Consider the following 27,767-nt stretch of genomic DNA (forward strand, 5'->3'; position numbering starts at 1 on the left):
TCACAAAAAGATACAGCATGGAGAAAACTTGTTTGTAGTCGCACAATCAGAACATTAATTGAATTCCTCTTAAAAATGAACTAATTGAGTAATCACTTGCAACAAAGAGCTTTACATATCATTGTGTTGAAGAATTACTATTATCGCATCTTCTTGATCGTACATTTAGAAATTGCCAGCAATGGATAAAGGATATATTATTAAATATTAACGTGAAGAATATTCTGTAATAGGAGCAATAAAGCGTTATAACTCCTTTTGTCCTTTGTTTAATTTAACTTTTATATTCGAATTTAGTTAAAGATACCGTAAAACGGTCTAACTTTTATGCTTCAACTCGCAAAAATAAGAAAAAAATGTAACCGAAGCAGTTCAAATAGATTTTGATCCGGTGCCTTGTTTAGTATTTCGCAATCGTCAGCTAAAGAGCTTACGTACTCGACGATGTAGTATAACGAAATCCAATTCTTTTGTAGTGTGTTTGTTTATGAATTATCGGTTTTCTTTTTGAAGAAACAAAATTTAGAAATGAATTGCCATTGCTATGCCTCACGTATCAAATACTACTTGGCGTACAGGATTTTTTAACGACGAAAAGATAATGCTGAACAATTTAAACTGACATTCAGAATGGTTTAAGTTATTAATAAATAAGGAACCTATTTGAAAAGTTACTTTACTGTGAATTACAGGAACTGAAAAATATAGACTACAAAAATTATAAGAAAATATTCAAGAACCATGCTTATCATACACGTAAGTACAATCATAAGCAATATATATATTTTATATATTAAATTCGATTGAATTCTTGTTTTTATTTTATATGATTCAAATGATTGGATGCCTGGAAGAAAAACTATGAGGTGGAAAACTATTTGACTACATGTATGTTTATTTGTTAGAAAGGATGAAGCAATCCTATTTATTAGAAGTTGTAAATAAACAAAGCCCAAACCTTTTAAGTATTTTTAAGATACAATAATGCATTAAGTTTTATAAATAGATTTTGAATCTAAAGTTATGAATTACTTATTAGAAATATTATCTAATTAATTTTTTTACCTCATTCTAACAAATTTTATTATAATGGATTTTATCATCAATTGTACGTTCTATATAAAGTATTCATAATCATAACTGTTATTTTGTAAAAGAACCTTTCTATAAAAGATAATAAAAACACATAAACCATATACGATTTTTTTTACATATTAGCTTACAATTTCCAATTGATGGTACAATTATACTGAGGTAATAACAGAGAGGAGTCGGAATAAAATTAGAAAACATCGTATACTTTAATGTTTATTTTTATTTTTTATTGCTATAATACAATTTGATTGTTGCGTAAAATTTCTCAAAATACACTTGAATTATCTATGCTTATGATATAAAGAATAAAAAACGCGAAAGCATAGCACAAATGAACAACAACCCTATCACTTAAATGTTAAAAACTATGTTTATCTATTATATCTATGAGACATAATTTAAAAAAATATAGATAGGGATTGTGTATAGGAGCGTGATTGTAGTAGGACTATGATAAACTTAATTTATCTAGACAAATAATTATTACGGATAAAACTTAGTACTTTTTACAAGTTACAAGGAATAACAAGATTTATTATAATATTGTAATAGTCATAATATTAATAATAAGAGCATTCTAACTTAACTTAATCAACTGGGTGACAAAAAATAGAAGTCTTACGTTTTTTCTGTTTTTAATACACTTTTTAATTAACACAGAAAGTGATGGGGGAAGGGCGCAGAGCACGAGTTGATTTGTTTACTAATAGGACGCGTGGCATCCAAGGGGACCTGCATATCTGCAACCAGATAACGTCGACAAAATCAGCGTTTTTTGGAAGAACATCGCGATTCACCAAAATCGCGCAACGAGTCGTATATTAAAATTAAAACAAAGACAAAAATGAGAAAAAAAGTGTATAAAAATCTCCTATAACTTGCATGATCTTTATGATACTTTTAGATCAGTTCAAATAAACTAAAGTTACTCTTCGCATTGTATTTGACTATAGTCAAATAAACCGAAACAGTTTACTTCATCAATAATTATGTACATGCATTCACATATTATGAACGTATTGCTCGTCCAAAGTAAGAAAAATTAATAATCATTATTATTAAAATGTTAATTTATCTAAAAGAAACTAGAATAGCATATGACTGCATGAGAAAAAAATGAAAATGCACATAAAAAAACCAATTTTTCTGAAGGAAAAAAAGCACTCGATCAATCCCGTAAAATCTCCACCCTCTGACTATAGTCAAATAAATCGAACAAGCATTTTTCTTTATATTTGTATATACATATATATATATATATCTCATTTTCACAAATATAGCTTATAAAAATTAATAATTAATCATTTCGAATAAAAAAACGTTATAATATATAATAATTAAGGCGCTTGAATGTCGTGTGATTAACGGCATTGTTGTTGCCATCGGTCGCAAAGACCGAGCAGCACAAAAAAGTTGTGTCTAATAAAAAAAAGAATCTACGGATTAAAAAGAGAGTCCGCAGTTTCAGTCTCGCGCGCACACATAGACACTCAAATGTAGATAGCCTCGGAGCCCTTATTGCTTTGGTGTCCTGGTGGCGCGGAGCCGTAGGCGTTCTGCGGGGAAGCCATGCACTCAGACCAGTCGCTGTTCGAATGCGGTGAACTCGACGACCAGTGCCCAGGGCTATCAGGCGACGGCGTTGGGAAGCTCTCGGGTGCTTGCATTAGGTGCTGCGGCGTGACGTCCGGACCCGAATGATGAGACGGCGGCGTCAAGTACTGATAGTACTGTTGTTGGCTCTGCTGCTGTTGCTGCTGCTGTTGAAATTGCTGCTGCTGTTGCTGTTGCTGCGGTTGCATCTGCTGCTGTGGGTAAGGCAGATTCTCAAAGTCAAACCCCACTGGAGGTATGCCGCCATGCTTCTGATGCGTCGCCTGTCGCATCGCCGCTATGTGGGTGGGCGAGGTTGGCAAGGATGGTCGGTTTTTCGCTGGTGACGGTGAACCCATGTAATTCGCCTGTGGCGACAGGGTCATGTTCGACTGAACCGAGTGCGGTGGCGACTGGTTACTATACGGTGGTGATAGCGTGTTTACGATCATGCTTGCCGTGCCGTTCGTGCCCCCGTTTGACTGCTGACGCTGCTGTTGGTGTTGTACCCCCAGCAGCTGGTCGTGAAAATTCGGCAGCCCGTAGCTCGTATAGCCGTCCAAATGACCCAGCTGCTGTTGTAAGCTGCCAATGGAAACATATACACGTATAAGTACATAAACTCTCAATTTTCACATAATAAAATAATAAAAATAATCAAATCTAAAAGTCATCTCACCTCTGTGGTTGCATAGTTTGAGATTTGATGCAATCCTCGTATGGAGGTGGTTGCTTGGCAGCCTGAACCGCCGCAGCGGCAACAGCAGCAGCTTGAGCTGCAGCTGCGGCTGCCGTTGCTTGCGTGTGAGTTTGCGTGGCTCCAACCAATGGTGGCAGTGCATTGCTATACAAACTGGCACTATCGTAAGGCGAGGGCAAATTACCCTCGGCACCTTCAGCTCCTTGTGGCAGTTCTTGATTGGGATTCGGCTGGGCGGCGCGCTTTGCCGGAGGCTGTTTCTTTACCGAAGGTTTTCGCCTGACCGACGCTGCGCCACCGCCGCCTCCGCCGTTTTCCGATTCCGGGCTGCTTGGGTTGCCGGGTTTCGCGCGTTTCTTCGACTTTGACGCCTTCGACGAGGAGCTTATCACTGTCGGATGCGGTATCAATTGTGGATGATTTGGTGAGCCTGATGAATCAGAAAAAAGAGAGACGTTAATTGTATCGAATTTAAATATGTCACAATACAAATTTTAAATACTGATGTAGTGTGAAAAAACCAAGGAAATTTAATAACACACAAACGAACTTACCCATTAGAGGACCATTAGGCATTACGGAGACCATCTGAGGTGACCTCGTTACGTGCTCATCGATTAATCGGCAAATATCATGATGCATTCTCTCGCCCGCCACATCTCTGGGTAACCGATCCATATGGTCGGTAATTTCCCTGTTGGCGAAGTTATCGAGTAGCACCTTACATGCTTCGTAACTACCTTCTCTCGCTGCCAAGAACAACGGTGTCTCGTCCTTGTCGTCTTGCGCGTCTCTGTTCGCGCCATGCACCAAGAGTATGTTCACAGCATCAGTATTATTGACAGCTGAAGCCCAGTGGAGAGCTGTCTTGCCACTGTTGTCAGCGGCGTTGATGTCTGCCTCGGCGTTGATTAAATCTTCGACCATTCCTTCCGTAGCAAGACGTACGGCCAAAATCAGCGGTGTCGTGCCGTCGTGCATGCGAGCGTTCAGATTGGTGGCGCGATTGCGCAGCAGAATCTGGAAGACGCCCATCGCGTCAGCGGCCACAGCCGAGTGAAGTGGTGTACGACCGTTGTTATCCATTGAGTTTGCATCCGCACCTACGTCTAGCAGTCTCTTTGCGGCGTCCGCACGTGCGTACCTGTAAACATCAGTTTGGTTGAATGAATACATTTCGTATAATGCAAATGAATTTGATGAGCGTGAAAAAGTGTATGTACCTTGCAGCAAGGTGCAGCGAAGTTTCACCAGTCTTATCAGTAACTGCATTAAAGTCAGCTCCCTGGTTGACAAGATCAGTAATAACTGCAGCAGTGCCATCACTATCTTCATCGTCCTCGCCAGTATCCAGACCACCACCGCTAACAGCAGCAACCATGAGCTCCGTCATACCGCAAGGATTTCTGGCATTCAACCCATCGGCATGATCCGGCGGCGTACGTCCACCAGCATCCGGCCTGGTGTGCATGTCCGAAGGATCAATATGTCCTTGTGACCATAACCTCGGTTCGGCTTCTTCATAATCGGTGATAATAGTTTGATCACTGGCATAACCTGGCTCGGTCAAACCGGCGCGCATTCTTTTCGAAGGCGGCAGATCCGACTCATCGTCCGACCATTGTGGTGTTCTGCCATTGCCTACTTCGAGACTCATGCAGTTGCTACCAGGTTGTGGTTTATTTAAATTACGCATCTCCTGACCGTCGGGGCCACGGCGACGAGGTGCTGCTCGACGACGTTGCACGCTGTTAGATGAACTCAACATGAATCCATCGGGGAACCAAGTCGTGATTTTGCCAGGATGACGTCGCTTCGCGGTGACAAGTACACCGATCAAGCTAGTCGCGAGGACGACGAGAATCGCACCGATTAGTACATACTTGTAGTTGGTCTGTGAGTCTGGATAGTCGGAAATCTGATCGATCACACTCTCGACCTTCTCAATCGGGTAGTTTCTCGTCAACGTGTGCTTCGAGGCCTTAGCCGCAAGATATTCCGCTGCTTCGTTTGCCGTTGGAAAGCATACGGCATTCGAAGTCATTGTACACTTTCTATTATCGATCTCGAGATAAGCAACTACTCCGGTCTGTTTATCGCCGTAAATACTGGTAGGACGACCGAAGAAGTTCGTTTGGATAGATGGCTGGTTGTCGCGTTTCCACGGAAAGATCATCTCCTGGCCCAATTCGTCCGTTTTCACACGCAAGGTGGTGCGCAGTTCGTGGCCCATATCACGAAGGAAACCAACGATGTTCTGACGGAAAGTCTGCATGTCCATGCGTACTACAACTGAGATTACACCAGCAAGAGATGGCGGTTCATCCTCGCAATCGAGACCGTCCCAGTTACACTCGGCGTTGTTGCAGCCATAGTCACAATAGCCGTTTGCGTAGTGCTTACGACAGTAGGCATCGTAGATTGGGCTGTGAAATTGAAATAAAATTATTAGTATCAGCTTGAGTACCAACAAATATTTGACCAAACATCTATATAAATGACTACTTACTTGCAAGGTGCAAGCCTCTTCTCACAGTCCCTACCATCGAACAAGCACTGGGCGTTGTTGCAGACCTCATCACACTCGCCGTTCATAAATACGTCCCAGCAGTTGATCGGAGCAGTACAGTTCCTCCATGGATTGATACCTAGCGAGCAGTCGTTTCCATCAAAGTTACAAGCATATCGATTGCATTCCTCGTCACACTTGTGGTTGCCGGATTTCTCATCACATCTATTCTCGATGCATTTCTTTTTCTCACGCTCAAGATCAAGATCGTAGGCATTCATCTGAACGGATTGATTAGGCTTCCTTCTGCCGAACACGCCACCGCGATAATTGGGATCGTAGATCTCGCAATTCTTGCCAGTCCACTTGGGTGGGCAGTAGCAAGCATAATCTCCAAGAAGATTTTCACACATCGCTTCAGCTTGCTGACAAGGATTGCTCTGGCACTCGTCGAGGGCATCGATCTCACAGTGCGTACCAGCGACACCAGGTGCACAGTGGCATCTGTAGCCGACGGCAGTGTTGGTCACTCGACAAGTACCACCATTAAGACACGGCTCTCTGTCGCAGTACGATCCGGAAAACTCGCAGTTGGGGCCATAGTAGTCACTTGGGCAGAGACACGTATGACCGGCTTTCTCTGCAGTACAAATACCGCCGTTCTGACACGGAGCATTGTCACAGAAATTGACTTCAACCTCGCAGTGACGACCCATGTAACCAGGCTTGCAGTTGCAGTGGTAGTTGTTGACCAGTTGCACGCAGTCTTGAGTACCAGGTGCTGCGCAAGGATTGGACAGACACTCGTTGATGTCACCTTCGCAACGTGGACCAACAAAACCAGGTGGACACTTGCATTCGAAGCCACCGACTCTGTCAACGCAGGTGCCGTTGTTGTGGCAGGCATCTTTCACGCAATCGTCGACGTTGATTTCACACAGATAACCAAGAGTGCCGGGTGGGCAGGAGCAGCTAAAGTTGCTGATGAGATCATGACAAGTGCCACCGTTCTGGCATGGATTCAGTCGGCAATCGTCCACGTTGAGTTCGCAGTTCTGACCTTGGAAACCCGTAGTACAATCACACTGGTAGGAACCGACGAGATCGCGACAGGTAGCACCGTTTTGACAAGGAGCCGAGTCGCACTCGTTGATCTCGGTCTGACAATAGCTACCGGTGTAACCCTCGTTACAGATACAAGTATGACTGTTACCAATGTCTTTACAGGTTCCGTTGTTGCACAATCGTCTCTCGGCAACGCCCTTACGAAGCGAGGCATCCTTACAAGAAACCATTTCAACATCGCAGACCTTACCAGTCCATCCAGGCGAGCAGACGCACTCGTATTTGTTTCTCTTTTGCAGACATGTAGCTCCATTCTCGCAAGGTGATTCGGCACACCAGTCGACGTACCCTTCGCATCTCTCACCAGTGAATCCATAAGGACAATGACAAGTGTAATGCTGAACGTGGTCGTGACACGTTGCTCCGTTCATGCAAGGATTACTGTCGCACTCGTTGATTCTATACTGACAGTTGGAACCAGTGTATCCAGGTCGACAGACGCAAGTGTAGTTGTTGATACCGTCGATGCAAGTGCCACCGTTCATACAAGACGACTCGGTACAGTCTTGGTCGTTAGTCTGACAGTTGATACCGGAGAAGCCGAGCCTGCACTGGCAAGTATACGAGTTGACGTATTCTTTGCAGGTGGCTCCATTCTGACAGGGTGCCGAGATACACTCGTCGATGTCGACCTCGCAATGCTTGCCGCTGAAACCGTCCACGCACAGGCAGGTGTAGTCGCCAATGCCGTCCAGACAAGAGCCGCCGTTCTGACAAGGGACTGCAATTAAAAACACGCGTTATTAGTTTTTTCCAATGAATACAAAGGAAATAAAGATACGACGACGATAAATTTCTTATAACTGACATGAAGCACAGTCGTCAGTGTTGATAACGCAATCCCGTCCTTCATAACCCTTGGCACAGATGCAGTGATAGGAGCCATTGGTGTTACGACAGGTAGCACCGTTCCTGCACGGTGATGTCATCACGCATTCGTCGACGTCTTCGTCACAGTAGCGGCCGGTGTATCCAACAGTGCAGGTGCAGGCGAAGTCCAGAAAGTTCGAGGAGGGTGTACACTTGGCTCCGTGAAGGCATCTACGGGAGAAGGAGATACATCAAGCGTGAGAACGGTTTTAGCACAGCATAAACAAGCCGGTGTCTCGCGGCGAGGAACCTACTTGTTAGGCGAGCAAGGATCCAACTTGTTTTCGCAATTTCTTCCAGTGTGTGGCAGTTCGCAGACGCACTTGTAGTCGTTGACCAAATCGATGCAGGAGCCACCGTTCTGGCAAGGATTGTTGGCGCAATCGTCGATGTTCGTCTCACAATTGATTCCGGCGTAGCCAGCCAAGCACTGGCAACTGTAACCGTCGAGTCTGTCCTTGCAGGCACCGCCGTGCTGGCACGGATTCGAGCCACACTCGTCGATGTCAGCCTCGCAACGTTTGCCACCGTAGCCAGGTAAACAGTGGCAGATGAACTGATTGACGCCATCCTCGCAGGTGCCGCCGTTCATGCACGGATTGGACGAGCACTCGTCGACGTCGCTCAGGCAACGCGCGTCGTAGTAGCCACGCGGGCACTCGCAGCGGTAGCCGTTGATCAAGTCGATGCACCGGCCACCGTTGGCGCAGGGATTCGAGGCGCACTCGTTGATGTCGGTCTCGCAGTGCTGACCGGTGAAGCCTGGCTCGCACTCGCACGAGTACCTGCGGCCGAGCGAGAAAAGCGACGCGTTCAGAGCGGTCAGAGCCGAACGTAACGAGCGCTGGCAGAAACGATGACGAGGCGAGCGACGCTTACCTGTTGATGCCGTCGATACACCTGGCGCCGTTCCTGCAGGGATTGCTGTAGCACTCGTTGACGTTGATCTCGCAGTTGGTCCCCGAAGTGCCGGGTCTGCAAATGCACTGATAGCCGTTGATTCTATCCTCGCACCTTCCGCCAAACAGGCACGGATTGCTCTCGCACTCGTCGATCTGCGTCTGGCATAGATTGCCCGTGAAGCCGGGGAAGCAGCTGCAAGTGAAGGAATTTTCGCCGTCGATGCAGCTGCCGCTGTGGCACGGATTCGATTGGCAATCGTTGATGTTGGTCTCGCATGACGCGCCGGTAAAGCCGGCCGGACACTCGCAGGTGTAGCGCGCGATGCTGTCGTGACACGTGCCACCGTTGCGGCACGGAGACGAGGCACAGTCGTCGATGTTGATTTGACAGTGCACACCGGCGAAGCCATCGGCGCACTTGCACTTGAAGCCGTTTATCAAGTCCGTGCAGACGCCGTTGTTCAGGCATGGATTCGCTGCGCACTCGTCGATGTTGATCTCGCATTGCGTTCCCGTGAAACCTGCGACAGAGGCGGCTGGGTTGTAGCTCTTTTCTCCTTTTTCCTCGTTTGCTTTTGCGTTATTTTCGTTACTGTTTTTCTCGCGGCAATCGCACGAATGAAGGTCAGATTTTTACGCGCGCGAATAAATCATCGATGGTACGAAGAGAAAGCTCCCGAGCGCGCTGCCGCGCCGACATTCTCACCGCTTTCACGAACAACAAAAAGCTCCCTCGCGCTTCGATTCGTCGACGGGGGAGAAAAAGGACATTCGATCACGCGTCACGCCTGACGTTACATCCACTACGGCAATTACCGGACAGCCGAGCAATTAGCGCTCGCCTCAACTAATTGCGCTCTTTGATTTGCCTGCGACGAGATTACCAAACGGTAAATCATACTTAACCGAAGACAAGAGCAATGCGGACGTGGCATTTTTCAGTCGGAGTTATGGCTTAATTAATTGCTGGAATTTTCGTGTTTTAACGAGCCCTCGTTTCGCAATCGACGTTTTGCCCAAAAATAAAAAAGAAAAAAAAAAGGAGAAAAGAAAAAAACGAGAAGAAGAAAGAGAAAAAAATGGCTACGCTCGGCCAGACGTAAATCATGTTGCCCGCGGGAGAGAGAGTATACGTAACAATGGGAGAGCCTGCGGTAATTTGCCTTCTCTCTAGCTTCTCCGTCCGCGCGCCGCGTCGTCGGCCGACTCTGAAAGAGAGCAGATCGAGGTCGCCGCGTGTGTTCTCCGAAAAACTACCTCGTTATGTGGGTGCCCCCCCCCCCCCTCACCCGTTTTTCTCCCTCGGCCCGTGTATCGACAATTTTTCGACGCGGCCCACGAGCGCGAGAGCGGCGCTCGCGCAAAGGAGTCGGCCGGCAAGGCAGCGGACGGCCGGGATGAGCGATCGGTGGCAGCAGTGTGGGAGCCAAGCGAAAACGCCGAGAGCGCGGAGGCCCCGGTGGAGCGGTCGGAGCCACCAAGGCGAGCCGCGCGGAAGTCGTGTGCGAAATGCAGGCGCTTTCTCTCCTCCACCCGAGCGCCGGCTGCTCCCATGACTGCGCCCCGGTTACGTGGCGCAGACTGCGCGCACACACCGCCGATAGGTATCTCGCGTGCTCTGCCTGCCTGCTGCAGCACACTTCGGTTTCCCATAGGTGACCAATCGCGCGCCGCCGCCGCCGCCGCCGCCGCCGTCGCGCTTTCTCTGCCGTGTAACTCACGGTCGAAAGTAAATCCAGCGCGATCCAGGCTCGGCCGCGCAACGGATGACGAGCGATGTGAGCGCGATCGCGCCGTCGAACGCGCCGACGAACGCGTCGACGAACGCGCCAACGACCGTCCGTACGCGTCGCTGAATTTCGGCCGACGGCGCCGACGACTTCATTATGCCGCGGCGCGCGAGAGGAGACGAAGGAGCAGCCTCCTCTCTCGAGCGCCACAGCACGTAACTGTAAAAGCCTGGCAGCGCGCCGCCGGAAAAATTCCGAAAAACGCGGGAGTCGTAAAGCTCCAGCGCCGAAGAATGCCGCGCTCTGTGCCGCGAAGAATGCAGCAGCTTTTTACGCGCAGACACTTGCATCACACGCGCGCTTCTAACCGTGAAAACAAAAATTATACAGTTGAACTTTCTCTCCGGCATGGGCGTGGTCACCGTGCAGTTTCCCAATGGAATTTGCATCCGAAGATTGATCAATTGCCAAGAAGCGAGCCGAACAAAACGAGAACGAAAGAATGAAGGATTAAGCAGCGAGGAGGTTTGATTTACGGCCGCCAACCGCCGAGATAAAAGCGAGAACGAGATAAGTGCGACTCTGCCGAGTCAATGTCGCGCGCGAGTTGGCTCGCCGGCTTTTAGCGCTGTAATTACGGGGATGCTACTGCCGCCGCATTTAACGGCCACGCTAAGTAGGTATTATGCGCGCGAAAAAAGAAAACGGACTTGGATTTCGCGCGCTGCTGCTGCATCGAGTGGAAATTCCAGAGAGTGGCGGTGAATTTTTCGTATTTCGCCTCGTCGGTTTTTTCCTCGGCGGCAGTGGGCACGCTGCGCACGTTCCGTGGCATTCGCTCGGGTGAGCCATTTTCGCGGCGACAACTTTGAAAGTTAATGGGCGAAAAATCGCAGCCACAGCGTAATATAGTTACGTAGATGGCGGCGCGATGAAAGGGACGGTTTTATTTTTATTAATCGTTTGCGATCTAACGACCTAGAAAACAGAATTCGCAATCCATCAGCTTTGGACAATCGAGCGTATTTCTTGGTTGTTCAACTCCCACGCGCGCCTTGCAAAAGAAAAAAAAGAATAAGGAGGAAAAATGGCAAGAAAAAAGAACCGTTTATTTATTTGCAGCCGCAAAACTAGGTCGAGATGGAAAAGGCGGATTAGCAGTGCAGAGGGCCCGTAAAACTCGAAAAGCAATGCAAATGGCGTGCAGCAGTCTATGAGAAACACGGATCTTGGTGTCGTGGGTGTGGCACTCATGAGAGCACCTGGTTTTTCGGAGCTTCGATCTGCGATCGCACGCTGTGGCATGGTGCTTTTCCTTTTTCTTTTTTGTTTCCCTCTTTTCCTCCGACCGATGACGTAAACTCGATAGAAGCGAGACAAAAAAAAAGGCTTAATAACGATTTGTCGCAACCGCGCGCGCCAGCCGATTAATCCAATTAGAACGGAATCCAGCCGCTTAATTAACTATGTGGCAGAGAAAGTTTCACGCTCTCTTTCTTGTTTGCATTGATCGACAATTATTACTATTCATTGAGAGGCTTCGTCATCGCGGGTATATGGAAAAAATTCATACATCACGGGGTGCTCTCCGACGAAGTCCGTTTATCGCCTTCAGACTCTTTCGATTCGCCAACGCAAACACACTTCCAACGACTACGGAAAATTGAAACGCGCGTCCATTCTTTCAAAGCTAACGCACGCATAAAGGAGGCAGATCGTACGCTTTCGTGCGCGTTCGGCATCGGATTGCGCGCAGTTAGCTTAATTGCTATCCTGCCGGTGGTAGTGTCGAATCAAGCTTGTCAATTACGATCATCTCTCTTTTATGCCCAAGTTTTCTGATTGAAAACCGCTGGCGTTCAAACCTTTTCTACGATACAATGCGCGCACGTACGCACACACACACGTGTATATTACGTAACTGAGAATTCATTGTTTTTTTCTCGCTTACCGTTAAGTTTCTTTTCAAGTATTAACGAGCGATATGGATTAAGTGCAAAGCTGTTGCGAAGAGCATCGGGAGATAATTACATACCTTTCGTCCTCTCTCTTTTTTTTCCCGACAAGGGAGAGAGAGAGAGAGAGAGATGCGTACGAATTTCTTTTCCGCACGACAGCTTAAAAGTAAGCCTTGCTTTTTGATTGATACGCACGCGCGCTCTTCGCCGAAAAATAACGCGGCGCTGGTGGTTAAGGCGAACTTTATTGGCGCAACAAAAAATAAACTTATCGTCGCGAAACTGGTTAAGTGGCACGTCCGCGTACTTCTTGCAATCCTGTTTGTCTCGAATGTATTATTTAGAAGCGAAAACATGTGCACTTCGGTCCGTGCGATAATAAAGGTCAAATCCGCATTTGATATATACATTGTATATATGTGTACGCGTTGGGAGGCGGCGTCGGTCGGCCGCTTTACTTTCCTTTCGCTGCAGCAGCCGAGCCGAGAGTGCGAAAAACTCCATACCGCCCTGGAAACGTGCCGCGACTTTCTAAATCGACATTGCCGTAATGCCGCGTCGCGGCGAGGCGAACGAGTGTATCTCCCGAGCGTTCCGATGTTCGTTAGATCCGACGAAATAACTCGCTAACTCGCTACGTTAATCGTAAGGTCGACCGAGACCCGTAAAAAAAAAAAAAAGAAAGCGCGTAAGCTTCCGATCTCTTAAAGCAACGTGACAGTGGCGACGGAGGCACTCGACAAATCGCCGAAACGCAGTCCGATGATTCTCCGTGTTCCCGTGCTTCGATCTCCACGTCACCAAAAAGCTACCGAGCTGCAGCTGTCCCTCGGAGGATAAAGCGAAACACGCTTGCTCTTCGCTGTCGCGCGCGGGAGCAGAAGCGAGCCACGCGGCATTCAAAGGAAGCTAATGTGCATCGACAAGAAGACGAAAGCGTCCGGCGCCCGATTAAGGATCGCGGAGCGCGTGTGCCCTCTCGCGTGATTTATATCGACGTATATCGCGCGCGCCGAATACGAATTAATTTTTTCTTATTTGCGGCAGCAGCGGCGGCAGCAGCGGCGGCAGCAGTAGCAGCAGCAGCGGCCGAGCGGCGTAAATCATCGGTCGACTTTTAACGAACTATCCGGCGGAGGATCGGGAGGCTTTCGCGGAATCAGCGCGCAGCCATCGACGAGGGCCTCTCTCGTGGCGCCGCGTGCGCGATGTCCGATTACGAATCCTCGCTTCGACGCGCGGCCGCGAGGTGAGCGACCTTCGGGCAAATGCGACTCCCGCACTGTCGGGGGACAATCGGTCGGGCGAGCCAGGGAACTTGGGCGGGATCGCAGAGGCCGTAGGAACCGGAGCGCGCGACACGGGACGCAGCGGACGAGCCCTTTCGCGCACGCGACCACGAGCTGCCCTCGGCAGCTCGCCCGTCGCGGGCTTGGAGCTGCGCGCGACCACGGCGGAGGAAAATCCACGCGGGGAAAGGGCCCGTGCTTTACGACTTTGGCGTCATCCGCCGCTTGCTTTACCGTTTTCCCTCTTCGTCGATTTATCTCTCTCCCGTTACCGCACACACGTACGTATCCCGGCTGTGCGCGACCATTCTGTTTCTTTCTTTCTTTTAAGCTAAGCCCAACGAATTTCGATCGTATTGTCCACATCATAATATACGCGAATAAGGGCGAGCAAGAGAGCCTTTATCGCGATCTGTTCGAGACAGCCGTAGGCGGCCATTTTTTTTTTTTTTTTTGGCATCGCAAGTGACCATCGATTTTCCAATGCGCATACGTTCGACGAAAATACAATAAGGGCTCGAGTTTGATTTACGATGCGGCAAATTTTACAGTTGCTGATAATTTCGAAGCTTTAAAAGTTTTTTTTTTCCGAGTCGACTGTCATTCTATCGATATTAAGAAAAGTAATTCTCCCTGTTGCGCGTTTGTCTTTGTCGCTTCTTTGAATATCGTTGTTTTCATTAGAAAACTGCCGATAAGCACCGGCTAAAAGTGTTTGGTTATAAAAGATACTCCGTGCGTGAAATATCTCAATTGACTGCGAGTAAATCTGTGACATTAGGTCTTTTCTTGTACGGACGATGTTCTCCCACCTACTACTCAGCTCCGCTTCGATTCAGAGTGCTCATCCGACCGTTACCCAATTAGCTGTGCCCAGAGCGCATTACCATTGCCGACTAGACTCGTTATCTCGCTGAACACGACAAATCGTCTTCATTACTACCGATGGATTAACGAGAAAAATGCAGCGAAATTTAATTGCACTTGTATCGAGTGCGAGCGATATTACAAATGACCCGCTTTCGATCCAATAGACTTTCCGGCCTCATTAACGCGTTTAAAATTTATCGAGATGCGCGTCTTCGCTTTAGTCGCGATTACTCGCTGCCGCAATGCCCTGCTGCAGATTGATTCTGGTTTTCATCGTGACAGCTTCGCTGCTTTTAATAGCATTCGCACGGCCACGTCGATTTACCGGCCACGTGGACAAACCCGAGGAACCTTACAAGCGCCCTGCGAAGAAGCTGCGCTAAAACACGTGTTTGTCCCTTCGCTCGCTTGTCAAATAAATAAGCGCGACACAAGCGAAAATTCTTTTCGCCTTACGTTCGGCCCATCCGATAAATATCGAGCTTACAGCCTTTGTCCACAATCGTCGAGCGATACGGTGACGTATAACAAATTCATACTCGCCCGACTCGGGTAAGAATCTACGAAAGCGGCCGCACAAAGGCACTGCCGAAAATTAATAATCGGACAGAAAGAAATACCATCGAGATTTCCGGGGACAGCGATTAATAAGCGACCACCTGCGGCCTCGGACAAAGACGCCGTCATTTTTCTGCGAAGCACGCAACACGATGTCTCTAAACAACCGGAAGCCGAGGCATCGTCAAAGTTAAGTAGCTAATGATAAAAAAAAAAGAGATCGCGCGATGTATCGTTATCGATCCGGAAGTAATTAAAAAAAAGCCGACGCGTGGTGAAATTGAGTTCGAGAAGGAGGTGGGGCATCAATCACTTGAGAGCAATATATATGGTGACGCACATCCCGCGCATCGCAATTGCGCTGACTCCTCGTTAAATGATTGATTTTGAACAATTTCTACGCCTTCCCCCCACGAAGAAAATGAATCAATCGCGACGGGCAAAGCTCTACAGAGGATACCTCTCTCTCTCTCTCTCTCCTTCTCTCGGGTGAGGTAATTAACGGAGGAATAAACTGCGCGCGCTAACGAGCTTTCGCTTTTTCGGCAGCGGTGAACGGGTTTAAAAATTGACCATCATCGCGCGTCCAACGACGTCGACTCGCAGCACGCGGGCGTAGCGAGAGACGAAGATAATAATCGGCGAGCGAGCGATCGGCGGGCGCTCAACGCGGCGAGGTCCTGCCCGCGTGGCGCGTTAACCATCCTCCGCGCTGGGGCGCGCGAGATCGTCGATTGGGCGCGCCGCAGCCGCGAGATGCGGAAAGAGGTGGTGGCCGAGAGGAGGCGCGTCACGCACGCTGGAGCGGAAACTCCGTTGCCCCGTATAAATGGCGCCGAGGAGCGCGCGCGCGCGACTCGAAGGCGAGCCATTGCGCAACGCACTTTGGCCGCGCGTCACGAAGGCAGGTTATTCTTGACGCGCGGTCACGGGGAAAAGCTCGGTGATACGACCACTGTCGAGAGAAGAAAGACGCGGCGGCGACACAGTTCGGCGCAGAAAGCAACGAAGGGGAGGGAAAAGGAAGAGAGCAAGAAAAGAGAAAGAGCGCTCCAAACGAGCGGAGATGCTGGCCGAGGATAAAGCCAGCCGAGCTGAAGATCATCCTCCGCGATAACGCTCTCTCGCACACGTGCACACGCGTGGGCGCATATATGCCGATAGGCATCGTCTTCTTCTTCGTCTTCTTCTTGTTCCAGAGGCTAATCCTCGGCCACGCGCTCGCGTATCGAGTCGTCCAGCCCTCTCCGTCCGCGCGCTCGCGAAAATGCTCTCGGTGCGCCCGCGAGAAATTCGGTACTCGCTGGGAAGAGGTACGGAGCCGAAGAAAGGAGGAGCAGAGGGAAAAAATGACGAAATAACGATGGGGTTATTGTCCTTGCGTGGAGGACAACAATGCAAGGCTGGCCGTTTCGCCGTGCGATGCATCTCTCGCTAACGACATTTCACCGAGAAGCGCCTTTGGCTACGTCGCGTGCGAAGATATCTTCGTTGTTCGGGATGATATATACCGTTCGCCGACTTTTGTCTGCCGAGGTCAAAGTCAGCCGAGATAGTACGCGCTTTAAAAACTCACGAATGACTGTTGCTTTTCTCTCTCTTTCTCGAACGTCAAGAGCCATTCCTTCATCCGCACCTCGAGTAGCAGATTAAAATGTCCCGTTGCATGACATATTCCTCTTTGCGTTGGCTCGTGTATGGGGGCGGTCGACACTTTTATCGATCGCGCTCCATAAGCCGCAGGTGTGAAATTTACTTGCGGACGTGTTTGAAAAAAAATAAACGCGAATAAAAGTTCCTTCCCGGCTCCGTAAAATGTAGCTTAAAACGAGTCTCGAAAAAGATCAGCAACCAGAAAAAATAAAGAACGCACGAGAGGTCAGAGTACTGACTCTCTCTCTCTCTCTCTCTCTCTCTCTCTCTCTCTCTCTCTCTCTCTCTCTCTCTCTCTCTCTCTCTCTCTCTCTCTCTCTCTCTCTCTTCTCTCGTGGCCTTCTAACGAAGAATATCCTCTTTCTCCGAAGCGCTCCGAGAGTCAAGGAGGAGATCCTCTTTCGTCGAACATCGCGCGCAAAAAGGAAAAAAACGAAAAAAAAAAAGAAAAGAAAAGCAAAACAAACAGAAAATAAAGCTCGTCGACAAAGGAAACCTCCCGACGAAGCGAAAGAGCGCAGCAGCCAACAGCGGCCATTACGAAATATACATCGCGAATTAGAAAGTCGCGTAACGGGGTGAGGCACAGTGCTACAGAGTGCGACGCGATAAATTCCGGCGGCTGAGCCGCTGCGGTGAAATCATGCCGGTAATTGATGACGGCAATTCCGACGGAGTTCGCTCACCGCGGGGGACTTCTTCTCGCTTTTTTTCACTCCCCCCTTCCCCAGCGAGAGTGAAAAGTTGGCGTCTGGATTTGTCGCATTTCCCTCGGTTATAAACAAACAATTATACTCCGGCGTCAATATGAATCAGCCCGGTAATCTTCGTCGGCGATCGGCAGTATAAAACACACGCGGCGGTATCGATAACGATCATCGCTGAAAGAAAAGGAAAAAAATCGAGCAGCAAAAAGACTTTCACTCAGCGAGCGGCGCAGCAGCCAGGCGAGATAGGCGATCTCGCGAGCGCGCGGGCGTTTTCCGCGGCGGCGTCGAACAATTAAGGGCGACGCCGCTGTCATCGCGCAAGAATTTACCGCCGAAAAGCACGCGAAACAAGGAGAACTTGCAAGATCTCGTTCTCGTCGTCGGCTCTTTGCTTTTCCAGGATTATTTTCGTCGTTTGTCCATCGACTTCCGCCAGACGAGTCCTTGCTCGCTGACGTCACGGTGCGTCAACTTATCAGCGAAACGTTCGTTGCGTACTTACCAGGCATGCAAACACATCTAAAGGTGCCGGGATCGTCCAAGCAGGAGCCGTCGTTCTTGCACGGATGGGATTCGCATTCGTTGATGTTGGTCTCGCACCTCGGCCCAGTGAAGCCCTGAGTGCAGTTGCAAGCGAACGAGCCGGGCGTGTTGACGCAAATGCCATCGTGCTCGCACGGCGAACCTGCGGAACAACGAGAAAGAAGCTAAAGGTTTCGTGTGTTTCCCACGTGCAGTGCCAACAACTTTCACCACTCCGGCAATCAACGATCGCGAGATACACGTCGAGTGATCATTTTTTTTCCAGAGCGGAGACAATCGCCCCCGAATCGTAGCTCGCGAAAACAGGAGCAGCGTCGCAGCCTTGAGGCTCGCAATGATTTTCCGAAATCTCCGCTCGAGCGCTCGCTAATCGCCGACGAGCCCAGAGATACAAGAAACCTTTTAAAAAACCTCGTATAATTTAATGTGTCGTCGTCGGGCGAGAAGGGCTCCCCCGAAAAATTCCTCAAAATCAATTCCGGCGAGTCTGCTGCTCCCTCCACCTACTCTCTTCGGGGCCTCACAAAACCAGCACTCAGCTCGAAATCCGTTCCCGCATGTGTAAGCCGAGCGCGCCGCCAGCAGGTATAGAGGAGCTGCACGCGCGTGGGGCTATCGGCTTACTCTCCCCCTCCCCCCTCACCTGAAAATCTTTGTCTGCCTTGCGCAGGTAGCCGCCGATAATTCTTCCTCTTGCTCGTCTTGTTCGTCTTGTTCGTCTTGTTTGTTTAAATCATCGTGGGCATTTTGCGAAGAGAGAGAAAGGGTCGTTCGCCGCGCGGACCGTAAATCTCCGCTTTCGAATGACATCTGTCATCGCAAGGACAAGCGAGCTACCGGTTTGTAAATCGACGCGCGCCGATAGGCCGCGACACGGCTTTTCCAACGAACGATGATTTGCATGCGTGCGCGTCCGTTCACCCGTGCAATTGTTAATAACTGGACGGGCAAGAGATGCGACTTGATCGCGGCGATACCACTCGGCAGAAGCTTACCTTGTTTGCACTCGTCGATGTCCTCGGAACAGTCGATACCGCGATATCCACTGGTACAAGAGCAGGTGAAGGAACCATTGATTGGACTTGTGTCGCAGACGGCATCCTGGTGGCATGGATTCGACGTGCACGCGTCGTCCAGGTGACAAAGCAAACCTGCGAGCATCAGGCAAGTCGCGATATTTTTAGGAAAATCAAGGAATCGAAAGTGCGTGGCGCGCTTTTAATGATCTCCATCTTTGGAGCGACTTTTTTTTTCCTCTTATTTTGCCGTTTTTGTTGTCGCCGCTACTGCCACGGAATGCTCAGAGGCCGTGCGAAAGGCTTTATCCTACTTCTGCTCTGCGTTCGAACGATCTTTCCGATTTGCGCAAGAATATCAGTTTCGAGAAACGGCCGGTCAACGCGCGCGCGCCAAGGGTTGCATCGCCCTGAGCGATAAGAGGCGAATCGACCGAATAAAGCGAGAAAACAAACAATGAAATGCGAGTAGTACACCCGTTCGACCTCGAGAAGAGAAAGTCTCCGTTAGCAGCGGAGAGAAGAAACGAGTTAAATAAATAATGGGTTATCGGCAGCAGTCGGAATATATATCCGTTGGCTAGCTGGCCCCATTAGCATCGCGAGCGCATCAAAGACAAAACGCGCCGGTGCCGTATTCGATGCTGTTGGCGCGCGCGATCCGCGCCGGCGATTACGGACTTGGGAGCGCACGTGTGCGCGCGGTCCCCGAGGCTACGCGCGCGCAAACGCAGCTGCGGCGAGCGAGCCAAGATTTGACCTTGAGCACCGGCAGGCAGCAGCCTTCTCCGGCTGCACCGCGAACTCACCGGTCTTGCCGTGGGTGCACTGGCAGAAGAAGCTGCCCACCCTGTCGATGCAGGTGGCGCCGTTGAAGCAGGCAGCCCCGGCGCAGTCGTCGATGTTCTGGCTGCAGTCGGGCCCGGTCCATCCGTTCACGCAGATGCACGAGTAGCTGCCGTGGCTGTTCGTGCAGGTGGCACCGTTGTGACACGGCGACGGCCGCACCGAGCACTCGTCGACGTCGTGCTCGCACTGCGGCCCCGTGAACGCCGCCGGACACTGGCACGAGTACTCGTTCACCCGGTCCACGCAGGTAGCGCCGTTCTGGCACAGGTTGCCCACGCAGTCGTCGACGTTCACCTCGCACTGGTCACCTTCGAATCCTGTTGACAGAGAGAGAGAGAGAGGGGGGGCATGAGCTCGTGACGGTCAGTCGGCCGGTCCAGCGCGAACGCCGGCTACGGTTCGTCGCTCGATCGGCGCTGCGCCGTGCCGCGATTGGTAATTGCTAATCAAGCTATTATTCTCAACCGCGAACTTCAATCTTCGACGAGGGACCAAATTAAGCGTGACGAAATGGACCGCAGCCCAATAAACGATTCGCCTCCGAGACAGACGAAAGCCATTACACGACCGTTGAGGGAGGCGAGAGCAAAAGAGCTTTCTGCGGTTTCCGCGCCCACGTTATGCATCGGATCTTTCGTTTACTTCTAATGAAGTAATAATTTTCGATCCGATAGCTTGCTCCACCACCTCTTTCTATTTGGGCGTGAGAAGCCTCGCGCCAAATTAATATTCGGAAAAAACGCATTTTCAATTATCCGCCACCCTGCAAGCCTTCCAAGTCCTGTAGTTTCTTTGGCGCTGGCAAATATTGGTTTTGCCCGTCCGTCGAGGCAATCTCCCGAAGAGGAAAAAACAAACACTTTGCCGACGTCACCAAAGCGTCGAAGGCTGCCACAGATCGCCAACGAAGGCGGGACCAAACCGATCGGCGACGCTCTCTCGCTCGATTTTTCCTGCGCGGACGAGACGCGGAAAGAGGAAACCGCAAGATAAAAGAAAAAAAAAGAATGGAACGCTTTCAAAAAGCGTAACGAACGTTGCTTTTGACATTATTGCGGTCTGATGTTTTTCTCTCTTTCGGCAACGAGACGACGAGAGCGCGAAAGACTGCAGTCGGCTAGAGCACGCGCGTCTTTTCCCCGTTCGCGGGGCTTCTGCGCGACAGGCCGACGAGGATGTCGCGGCGGCGCTTGGCATTTGCAAAGGGTCGAGTACCGAGATCGATTTTTAATTGGCCGTAAATGCCTGGTGTTGATAATTTAGTCCTCGACGACGCCCCAATTAATAAAGCCCGCTGCGCGCGATAATTAAGCAGACGAGCGAATAACGATTTCGCGCCGACGACAACGACTTCCGATCCCCGGGAGCTTTACAATATTCTATCTGAAGATTGCGGTTTTCTCTGTTAGATAAGAGAGGGACGCAATCAAAATCGCTCTCGAGTTTGAAAATTGGAGCGCGCCCGCACGGGAGGCTGCGATAGTTCCAACCGCAAAACAGAAAAAAAGAGCGAAAAGCGTCGATTTGATAAGAGCAATGTACGTGGGAACAGAGATCGTTTCCGCTTCTCTCATCTCGGCCGTGTGCGCGAGGAAACATGAAATTACGATATTTTCGTACCTAATAATAAGGTCGTCGAGAATGTGCTACTGGATTTATCAGCGTGTGACAACGCCGCACTCTCCCATTTCCAATCAACGAGCACACTTCGAAGGCGGACTTCCGCATGTTTTCGGGGGACAGCCGTCATCGATCGTCGAGTCGGTGGTCGCAAAGGAGGATGCGCCGGCGAAATCTCGGGCGATCGATGGAAGACGCACGAGGCGAGGAATGCGAATCGCGCCAGAAAAGTTGTAAACAGACACGAGAGATCTGGGTAATAGAGAAGCCTTGTCCACTGAAGCATTATAAGCATACGACGCGAGCAAGAAAAGAGATCCTCTCTCTCTCTCTTGTGGCCGCATAAAAAGAGTGCTTTCTCACGCGATCGAGTTTACATCCCGATAGCAGCTAGCTCCGTGGAAAATCATCGCGCTTGTGACTTGCGGCAGGTGCGGTTGGGAAATCGTCAATTGCTTCCCCGTCGAGCTTTCGGGAGAAGGAAGTATTTTCGGTGGTGACTCGATCGGAGCCTTCCCGCCTTGCGCTACGAACAATAACATCAGCTGGTGTGTCGCGCTGCCCGTGCGTGTCCGAGAGAGAGGAGCGCGGGAGACGCCGACGCATCGGTCCCTTCCACGTCTCCTCGAGGGCCACTTTCGCGACGCTCCGTAATTCGCCCGGAAAACTGCGATCGAGCTGCGCGTCTGTCGCTTTCGAAACGGCCGGAGGCTTGCGTGATCCGTAGAGGCAATTACCGAGCGAGCAAAAAGTGTCATCTGCCGGTGAGGCGAATCGCGCGGCGGCGGCGGCGGCGGCGGCGGCGCGGCGTCCCAACAAAAGGATATTTGCCCTGGCGATTGGTCTCGCGTCGTTTTGCGCGCAAATAAAGCCGCGGCACCTTCCTCGGCAGCGCGAACCGAGCTTTCCTTTGCCTCGAATCGATTAGCCGCGAATGACGTTGATAAAAGCAAACGCCTCGGTGCCAGCGGGGCAAGAAATGCACGCTTTTGTTAGTCTGCCGCGGGGCAGCGAGGTAATGAGAGACTGGGAATTAAGATCGATGACTTTGGGATTCTCGAGATAACGTCCGACGAAACTGGCCCTTTTTACGCTCGCGCTGTTTTTTTTTTCTTTTCCTTTTTTCTAGCCACGCGCGTAAACTCCTTCGGCTTTTCACGGGGATGCAGTCGCAGACAGCCATTCCCACGTCTCCGGTTTCGCGACGCGGGCCCACGACGGAGGGAAGGCGCCGAAGCAGCGATTTCGGAGTGTGCGTGGTTCGCGCGAGGAAGACATCAATGCGCACGAGTTCTCGAGAGACAGGAAGAGAAGGAGACCAAGAAGAAAGGAGAAGGCTCTCCTCTCCTTGGGATTTCGTGGGATCTTTCCGATACACGTAACCCACACGCGAGAGACGCCATTTTTCTCTTCTTTCTCGTTGCTCTCCTGCTCACGGAAATCTGGACGGTGGGACGCCGAAGTTACAAAGGCGTCGCCAAGAGTGCGAATCGCGCGGTCTTTGACTTTGACAATCGCGATGCAATACAGTCGATGCGGCCCTGGAGAAAATTGGCATGACCATGCTGGGAGAGAAAAATGTTCCAAAGTCTCCAGAGGGTCAAACTGACCGCTCGAGCGATCCGTTGCGCATACAGCGCGGCGGCCAAACGTTCTAGTGCACACCTTTCGTTTTCGGGAGATCGCAGGTAGACGCAGCGGCAGCAACAATAGAGATCGTCTCTCTTTCTCTAGTACAAGTATAGAAAGCCCCTCGAGAAAAAAGCGCACGTGCTCACCCACGCACTTGTGTTATTTCCCATGATGCTTCGTTTCATTTTTTTTCTCTTTTTCGTTGCGCCCCTCCACCGAGGAAACGCGCGCGGCTTTTTCCATTGGTGGTGATTTTTGGTTGCGAGCACGAGCGTGAAAATCCGTCTTCCGCGTCGCGTGATAATAAGAAAGGGTTGTTAACGAAGTGAAGCATGTGGCTGGGGGAGGAGATGTCGACGAATAAATCACTGTACTTGTTTTTTGTTCCGGCCGATTCCTTCGTAATTGCCGATTCGAAAGGGTCTTTCATCGAGTCGTTCTTAATAAGGCTAAAATTATGGCGCTTAATGAGTCTCGAACGATTTGATTTACATTTCGCACGAAAAAAACAAATGTAATCGAGCGGAGCTCGCAATTTGTTGGCATTCGACGCGTCTGCTTTTTTTCTTTTTCGACGAATCGTCAATTTCATCGGGCCGAAGAGATTGGCAAATCGAAGGGCACGTAAAATCTGAAGAATCCTTATTTTTCTTGTTCGTACGAGCAGAGAGGAGCCAAGCGATCAAACTGCAGTGTCGGTCGAGACGGAAACGACAACGTTGATACGGCAGAGGCAACGAGTGCCCCGAAAATGTTATCCGAGGCACTTGGTTCGAGTCCTAAAAGCCAGCGAACCCTAACCCGGTCCTAGACCTGTCCAAATATTTCAACCGGATTCTCAAAACTTTTTCTCTCTCCCTTCCTAATTCTAACATTCCTTGTCAGCTGCTTTTTCCTCATCTCTCTTTCGTTCTCTCGAGAAACTTTCCAAAAAGTCATCTGCGCAGGTGAAGGAGACCTCTGTCTTCCTTCCGGACGACAAATGATGGTAATCCAAAAAACCGATTGCTTCGTTAAGCCACGCACGTGCGCGCACCACTTTCGCGAGTATTCCGCGTGAGAAACTTTTTTTCTTCTTTTTCTCTCAGGAAGTGCGCTAATGTGTGTAATTTCATGAGAAACATTGCACGAAAATCTGGGCGAGTACATATGTCAGGGAGCTACTGGTGTCAAGTGCATCAATCGCAATCGACGTCGCTGGGCCGGTCAGCGCGGGCGAATCATCCGGAGCGAGAGCGGGGGAGAGAGAGAGAGAGAGAGACAAGCCAACGTAAACATAGAAACGACGCAGCCCATACGCGCCTCGGACACGCGATCGCATCCCTCTCCTTTCGGGCCTCTTTCTTTCTTTCGAGAAATGCTCGACTGTCATCGAGGATCAGCTGGTGCTGCGCAGGTAAGCAGCAACCAGCTGTCCACCGGCCTCTCCAAATTAATAATCCTCATCAGTGCTCGTGGCTCACGAATAGGTAAAGCGAAAATCCTGGCGATCTCTTTCTCCGCGCGCATAAATGTACGTATACAGAGGCTGCATGCACACAGACTCCGCGCGCCATACGGCTGCGCTCTCGCGCGGAGAGAGAGAAGTATATACGAGAGGTGTGGCAACGCCGCGCGCGCGCGCGAGTGAGAGAGAGAGAGAGAGAGAGAGAGAGAGCGGGTGTGCGTCCCGTAGTCCCGGTGTGCTACGCTGTGAGCGCCTGCTGGTAGTAGGGACTGTGGGAAAATTCTCATGCCGCGCTCGCTCGGCTTCAGTCGTCCAGCGGCTCTCAACTGGCGGCTACCGGCCGGCGCGTAGGCCAGCCTGCGCTCCCATTTTCACGATCCCAGGATCGCGACTCCTTTCCTTCGCCGCGCGCCGCTTTTCTCTCTCTCATTTTCAGCGAATCGTCAGCTCTCCGCCGTACGCGGACTAGTTGATCGTCGATCTTGCCTCGCCGTGGCTCAGGGGCTGGCCAGCAGCGCCAACGGAGTCTTTTTCGACGGACTTCGACCTTCCGCGCTTGGCGATCGTCACAGTGCATTGGAAGCGCTGCCCACGCCAATACCAACAAACTCGGTCTTGTTGTACTCGGACGGTCAGAGGCGCTTGCGATACAAAGGAACTCTTTGAGAGGATGCAAGAGCGTAAGAAAAAAAAATTGAGAATCTCTGTCGCCACGGCAAGCAAAGGAAGGCTGCGGCGGCGGCGGCGGTGCACTCGCTCCTTCCTCTCTCCGAAAGGTTTCAGAGAGAGAGAGAGAGAGAGAGAGAGAGAGAGAGAGAGAGAGAGAGAGAGAGAAAGAGAGAGAGAGGAGAGAAACATGGCTTGTATATAAGCCCCACCATCGGCGGCAGCATCGTGCCGGAGGCCAAAAAACCGGCGACGGCACGCCATGGGGGTGCACACACGCTAATATAAAGAAGAGGGCAACACACACACGCGCGCGCATGAGCAGCAGAGAGAAGCAGCCGAATGATTCGCCTCATTTTCGGGGTCCCGCACAACCTGTTGCTCCAGCCGACTGACTCACGATCGACGCGGCGCGCGAGGCGTTTCTCGCTGCGATTGTTCGGCTATTGCCCGTAGGTTCGGCAACTGGTCGAGCCGCCGACTGCGGAGCGCACGATACACGGCGCCGCCGCGCGGAGGCGGACATCGACAGTTTCGCCCGCTGCGGACGAGTGATTGGGCCTGTCGAGTCCGTCCTATGAATATTCAATCGTGTCGTCCCGAAAAAGTTTATTAAAAATGCCAAGCTGTGAGAGAGAGAGAGAGAGAGAGAGAGAGAGAGAGAGAGAGAGAGAGCGAGCGAAAAACAGCGTCATCGTCCGCCCCCTTCGATTTACGAGCTCTAATCGCGTTCGCGACAAAAGCTATTGATCATTCGGCGCCGACCGCCAAATCGAATTAAATTCCTGCCCGTGCAAAAGAGAAAAAGCTTCGGCGGCACATAAATTTCTCGACGCACGATCCCGATTAGGGCTTTTTCTCCTCGTCGCTGTCGATTTGAAATCGACGTGCGCTGACACACGCGCGCGCGCGCGCGAGATTAGATCGAAAAACTAACCATAAATAAGGAGATGCAGGGCGCGCAACAGGTCGTCGCGGACCGAGTCTTCAACAGGTTGTCGTCGTTTTTGCGCGCAGACGAAATTAAATCGAAGCAGGCGCGCGCGTCTGGTTCCCTCCCTTCATAATTCTAGGCGTAAGAGTCTTTTGGCCTCGCGCACAATGGACGAGAGGCCTCGTCACGCGGCGGCTACCCATTCCTCTTCTCTTTTTCTCCAAAGGGGTCTCTCCCCTCCTTGTACTTGGACGCGAGGGAGAGAGAAGGCCCGCTTAAAAGGACAATCGCGTCCTTATTTACGATTCGGCCATACGGGTTGGGATTTCTCTCTCTCCTTTTTATTCGGCTTCCTTCCTTCGGCAGGTCCAACGACGAGAGGCATGCCAGCCAACGTATATTATCGATTTTTGCCCCTTTTCGATCCCATCTTGACCGTACCGGATTATTCAACTTTCTTTTTTTCTTTTTTTTTCAACTTTCCAGCGCTGCTTTATTCTCCCCCTAGCGACGATTTTCGTTGGAGAAACCTTCATCCGCGCATTACTACCGAAGAAGCTGGTTGCAGTCGGGCGACACGTTGCGTTTCGACAACGAACCATATTCGATTGACGAGAGGCGATCGTGCTCCGCGTTTTTCGGTTGACCAGCAGCCAGTCGCGCGCGAACGACGGAGAGCAAAGGAGCATCTCCTAAGACGAGGAACGCCAGGAACGACGCAAGCTCTCTGTTCATTGCTTTTGTTTTCTTGAAGAAACAGATCGCGATTATAAGCGGCACTTTCCAATGAGGAATACGAGTATATGCAGAGCGCAGAAAGAAAAAATAAAGTAGACTGGCGATTACAAAAAGCTTTTGTCCGCTAGTGATTCTGTAGAACACGCGGGGCTTGTATATTATCTAAAACAGGCTTCGCTCCGGCGCCGCGCGTTTTCCAACGCGTATCTCTCTCCGACGCGCAGCAGATAAAGGCTCTCTCGTATATGCATGCATTGGATTGCATGTCGAGGGCGTGGGTGCGCCTTCGAGATTTACATATACACACACACACACTGCACATTTCGTGTGGGCTTTTATGCCTGAACCCTTGAAATCATATATCTATACGCATTGTTAACTTGCATAACAGTACGCCACTCTCTTCTTTTCATTGGCAATTACAAACATATTTTTTTCTCCCTGTTTTCGAGACACGCTTATAAATCGTCTGCGAGTAGCAAATGATGATGCCCGGGAGGCAGTCACGCACACGCGAATTAATGATCTTGACCTTTCGATAATTCCTCTCTTTCTCTTTCTCTCTCTTTATCTCAAAATATGTATTAACAAAAGAAAAGCTTGTTTCTCGGAAGAGTCACCCAATAAGCGTAGTGACGATCAGTCGGCGTTAAGAAATTGTTCATCCGACTATATATAAACACGATTATTTGTTCGAGGCACGAGTGACTGCTTGCAGTGCCATCCTTCTGCTTATATATATATGCAGGCGAACAATGAT

The 27,767-nt window shown here is 50.2% G+C and overlaps 1 protein-coding gene across 1 annotated transcript in view; it reads right to left on the reverse strand.

The window, feature by feature from the left end:
- Positions 1 to 1,339: 1,339 nt before the first annotated feature.
- The window catches only part of LOC131674384 (neurogenic locus Notch protein), a 34,312-nt gene continuing 7,884 nt past the window's right edge, over positions 1,340 to 27,767 (reverse strand). Inside the window, exons 3-13 of the mRNA XM_058953027.1 lie at positions 19,931 to 20,287; positions 19,101 to 19,256; positions 18,065 to 18,247; positions 8,772 to 9,315; positions 8,147 to 8,677; positions 7,831 to 8,063; positions 5,898 to 7,743; positions 4,612 to 5,814; positions 3,943 to 4,532; positions 3,368 to 3,818; positions 1,340 to 3,273 (exon numbers count right to left, since the gene is read on the reverse strand). Of these exons, the coding sequence (XP_058809010.1) occupies positions 2,586 to 3,273; positions 3,368 to 3,818; positions 3,943 to 4,532; positions 4,612 to 5,814; positions 5,898 to 7,743; positions 7,831 to 8,063; positions 8,147 to 8,677; positions 8,772 to 9,315; positions 18,065 to 18,247; positions 19,101 to 19,256; positions 19,931 to 20,287 (6,782 nt within the window). The 3' untranslated portion in view covers positions 1,340 to 2,585. The remainder of the gene's footprint in view (positions 3,274 to 3,367; positions 3,819 to 3,942; positions 4,533 to 4,611; positions 5,815 to 5,897; positions 7,744 to 7,830; positions 8,064 to 8,146; positions 8,678 to 8,771; positions 9,316 to 18,064; positions 18,248 to 19,100; positions 19,257 to 19,930; positions 20,288 to 27,767) is intronic.

The sequence above is a fragment of the Phymastichus coffea genome, unplaced genomic scaffold, assembly GCF_024137745.1.
Source record: "Phymastichus coffea isolate CEN01 unplaced genomic scaffold, Cenicafe_Pcof_1.1 PCOF00236, whole genome shotgun sequence".
In the NCBI taxonomy this organism is placed as follows: domain Eukaryota; kingdom Metazoa; phylum Arthropoda; class Insecta; order Hymenoptera; family Eulophidae; genus Phymastichus; species Phymastichus coffea.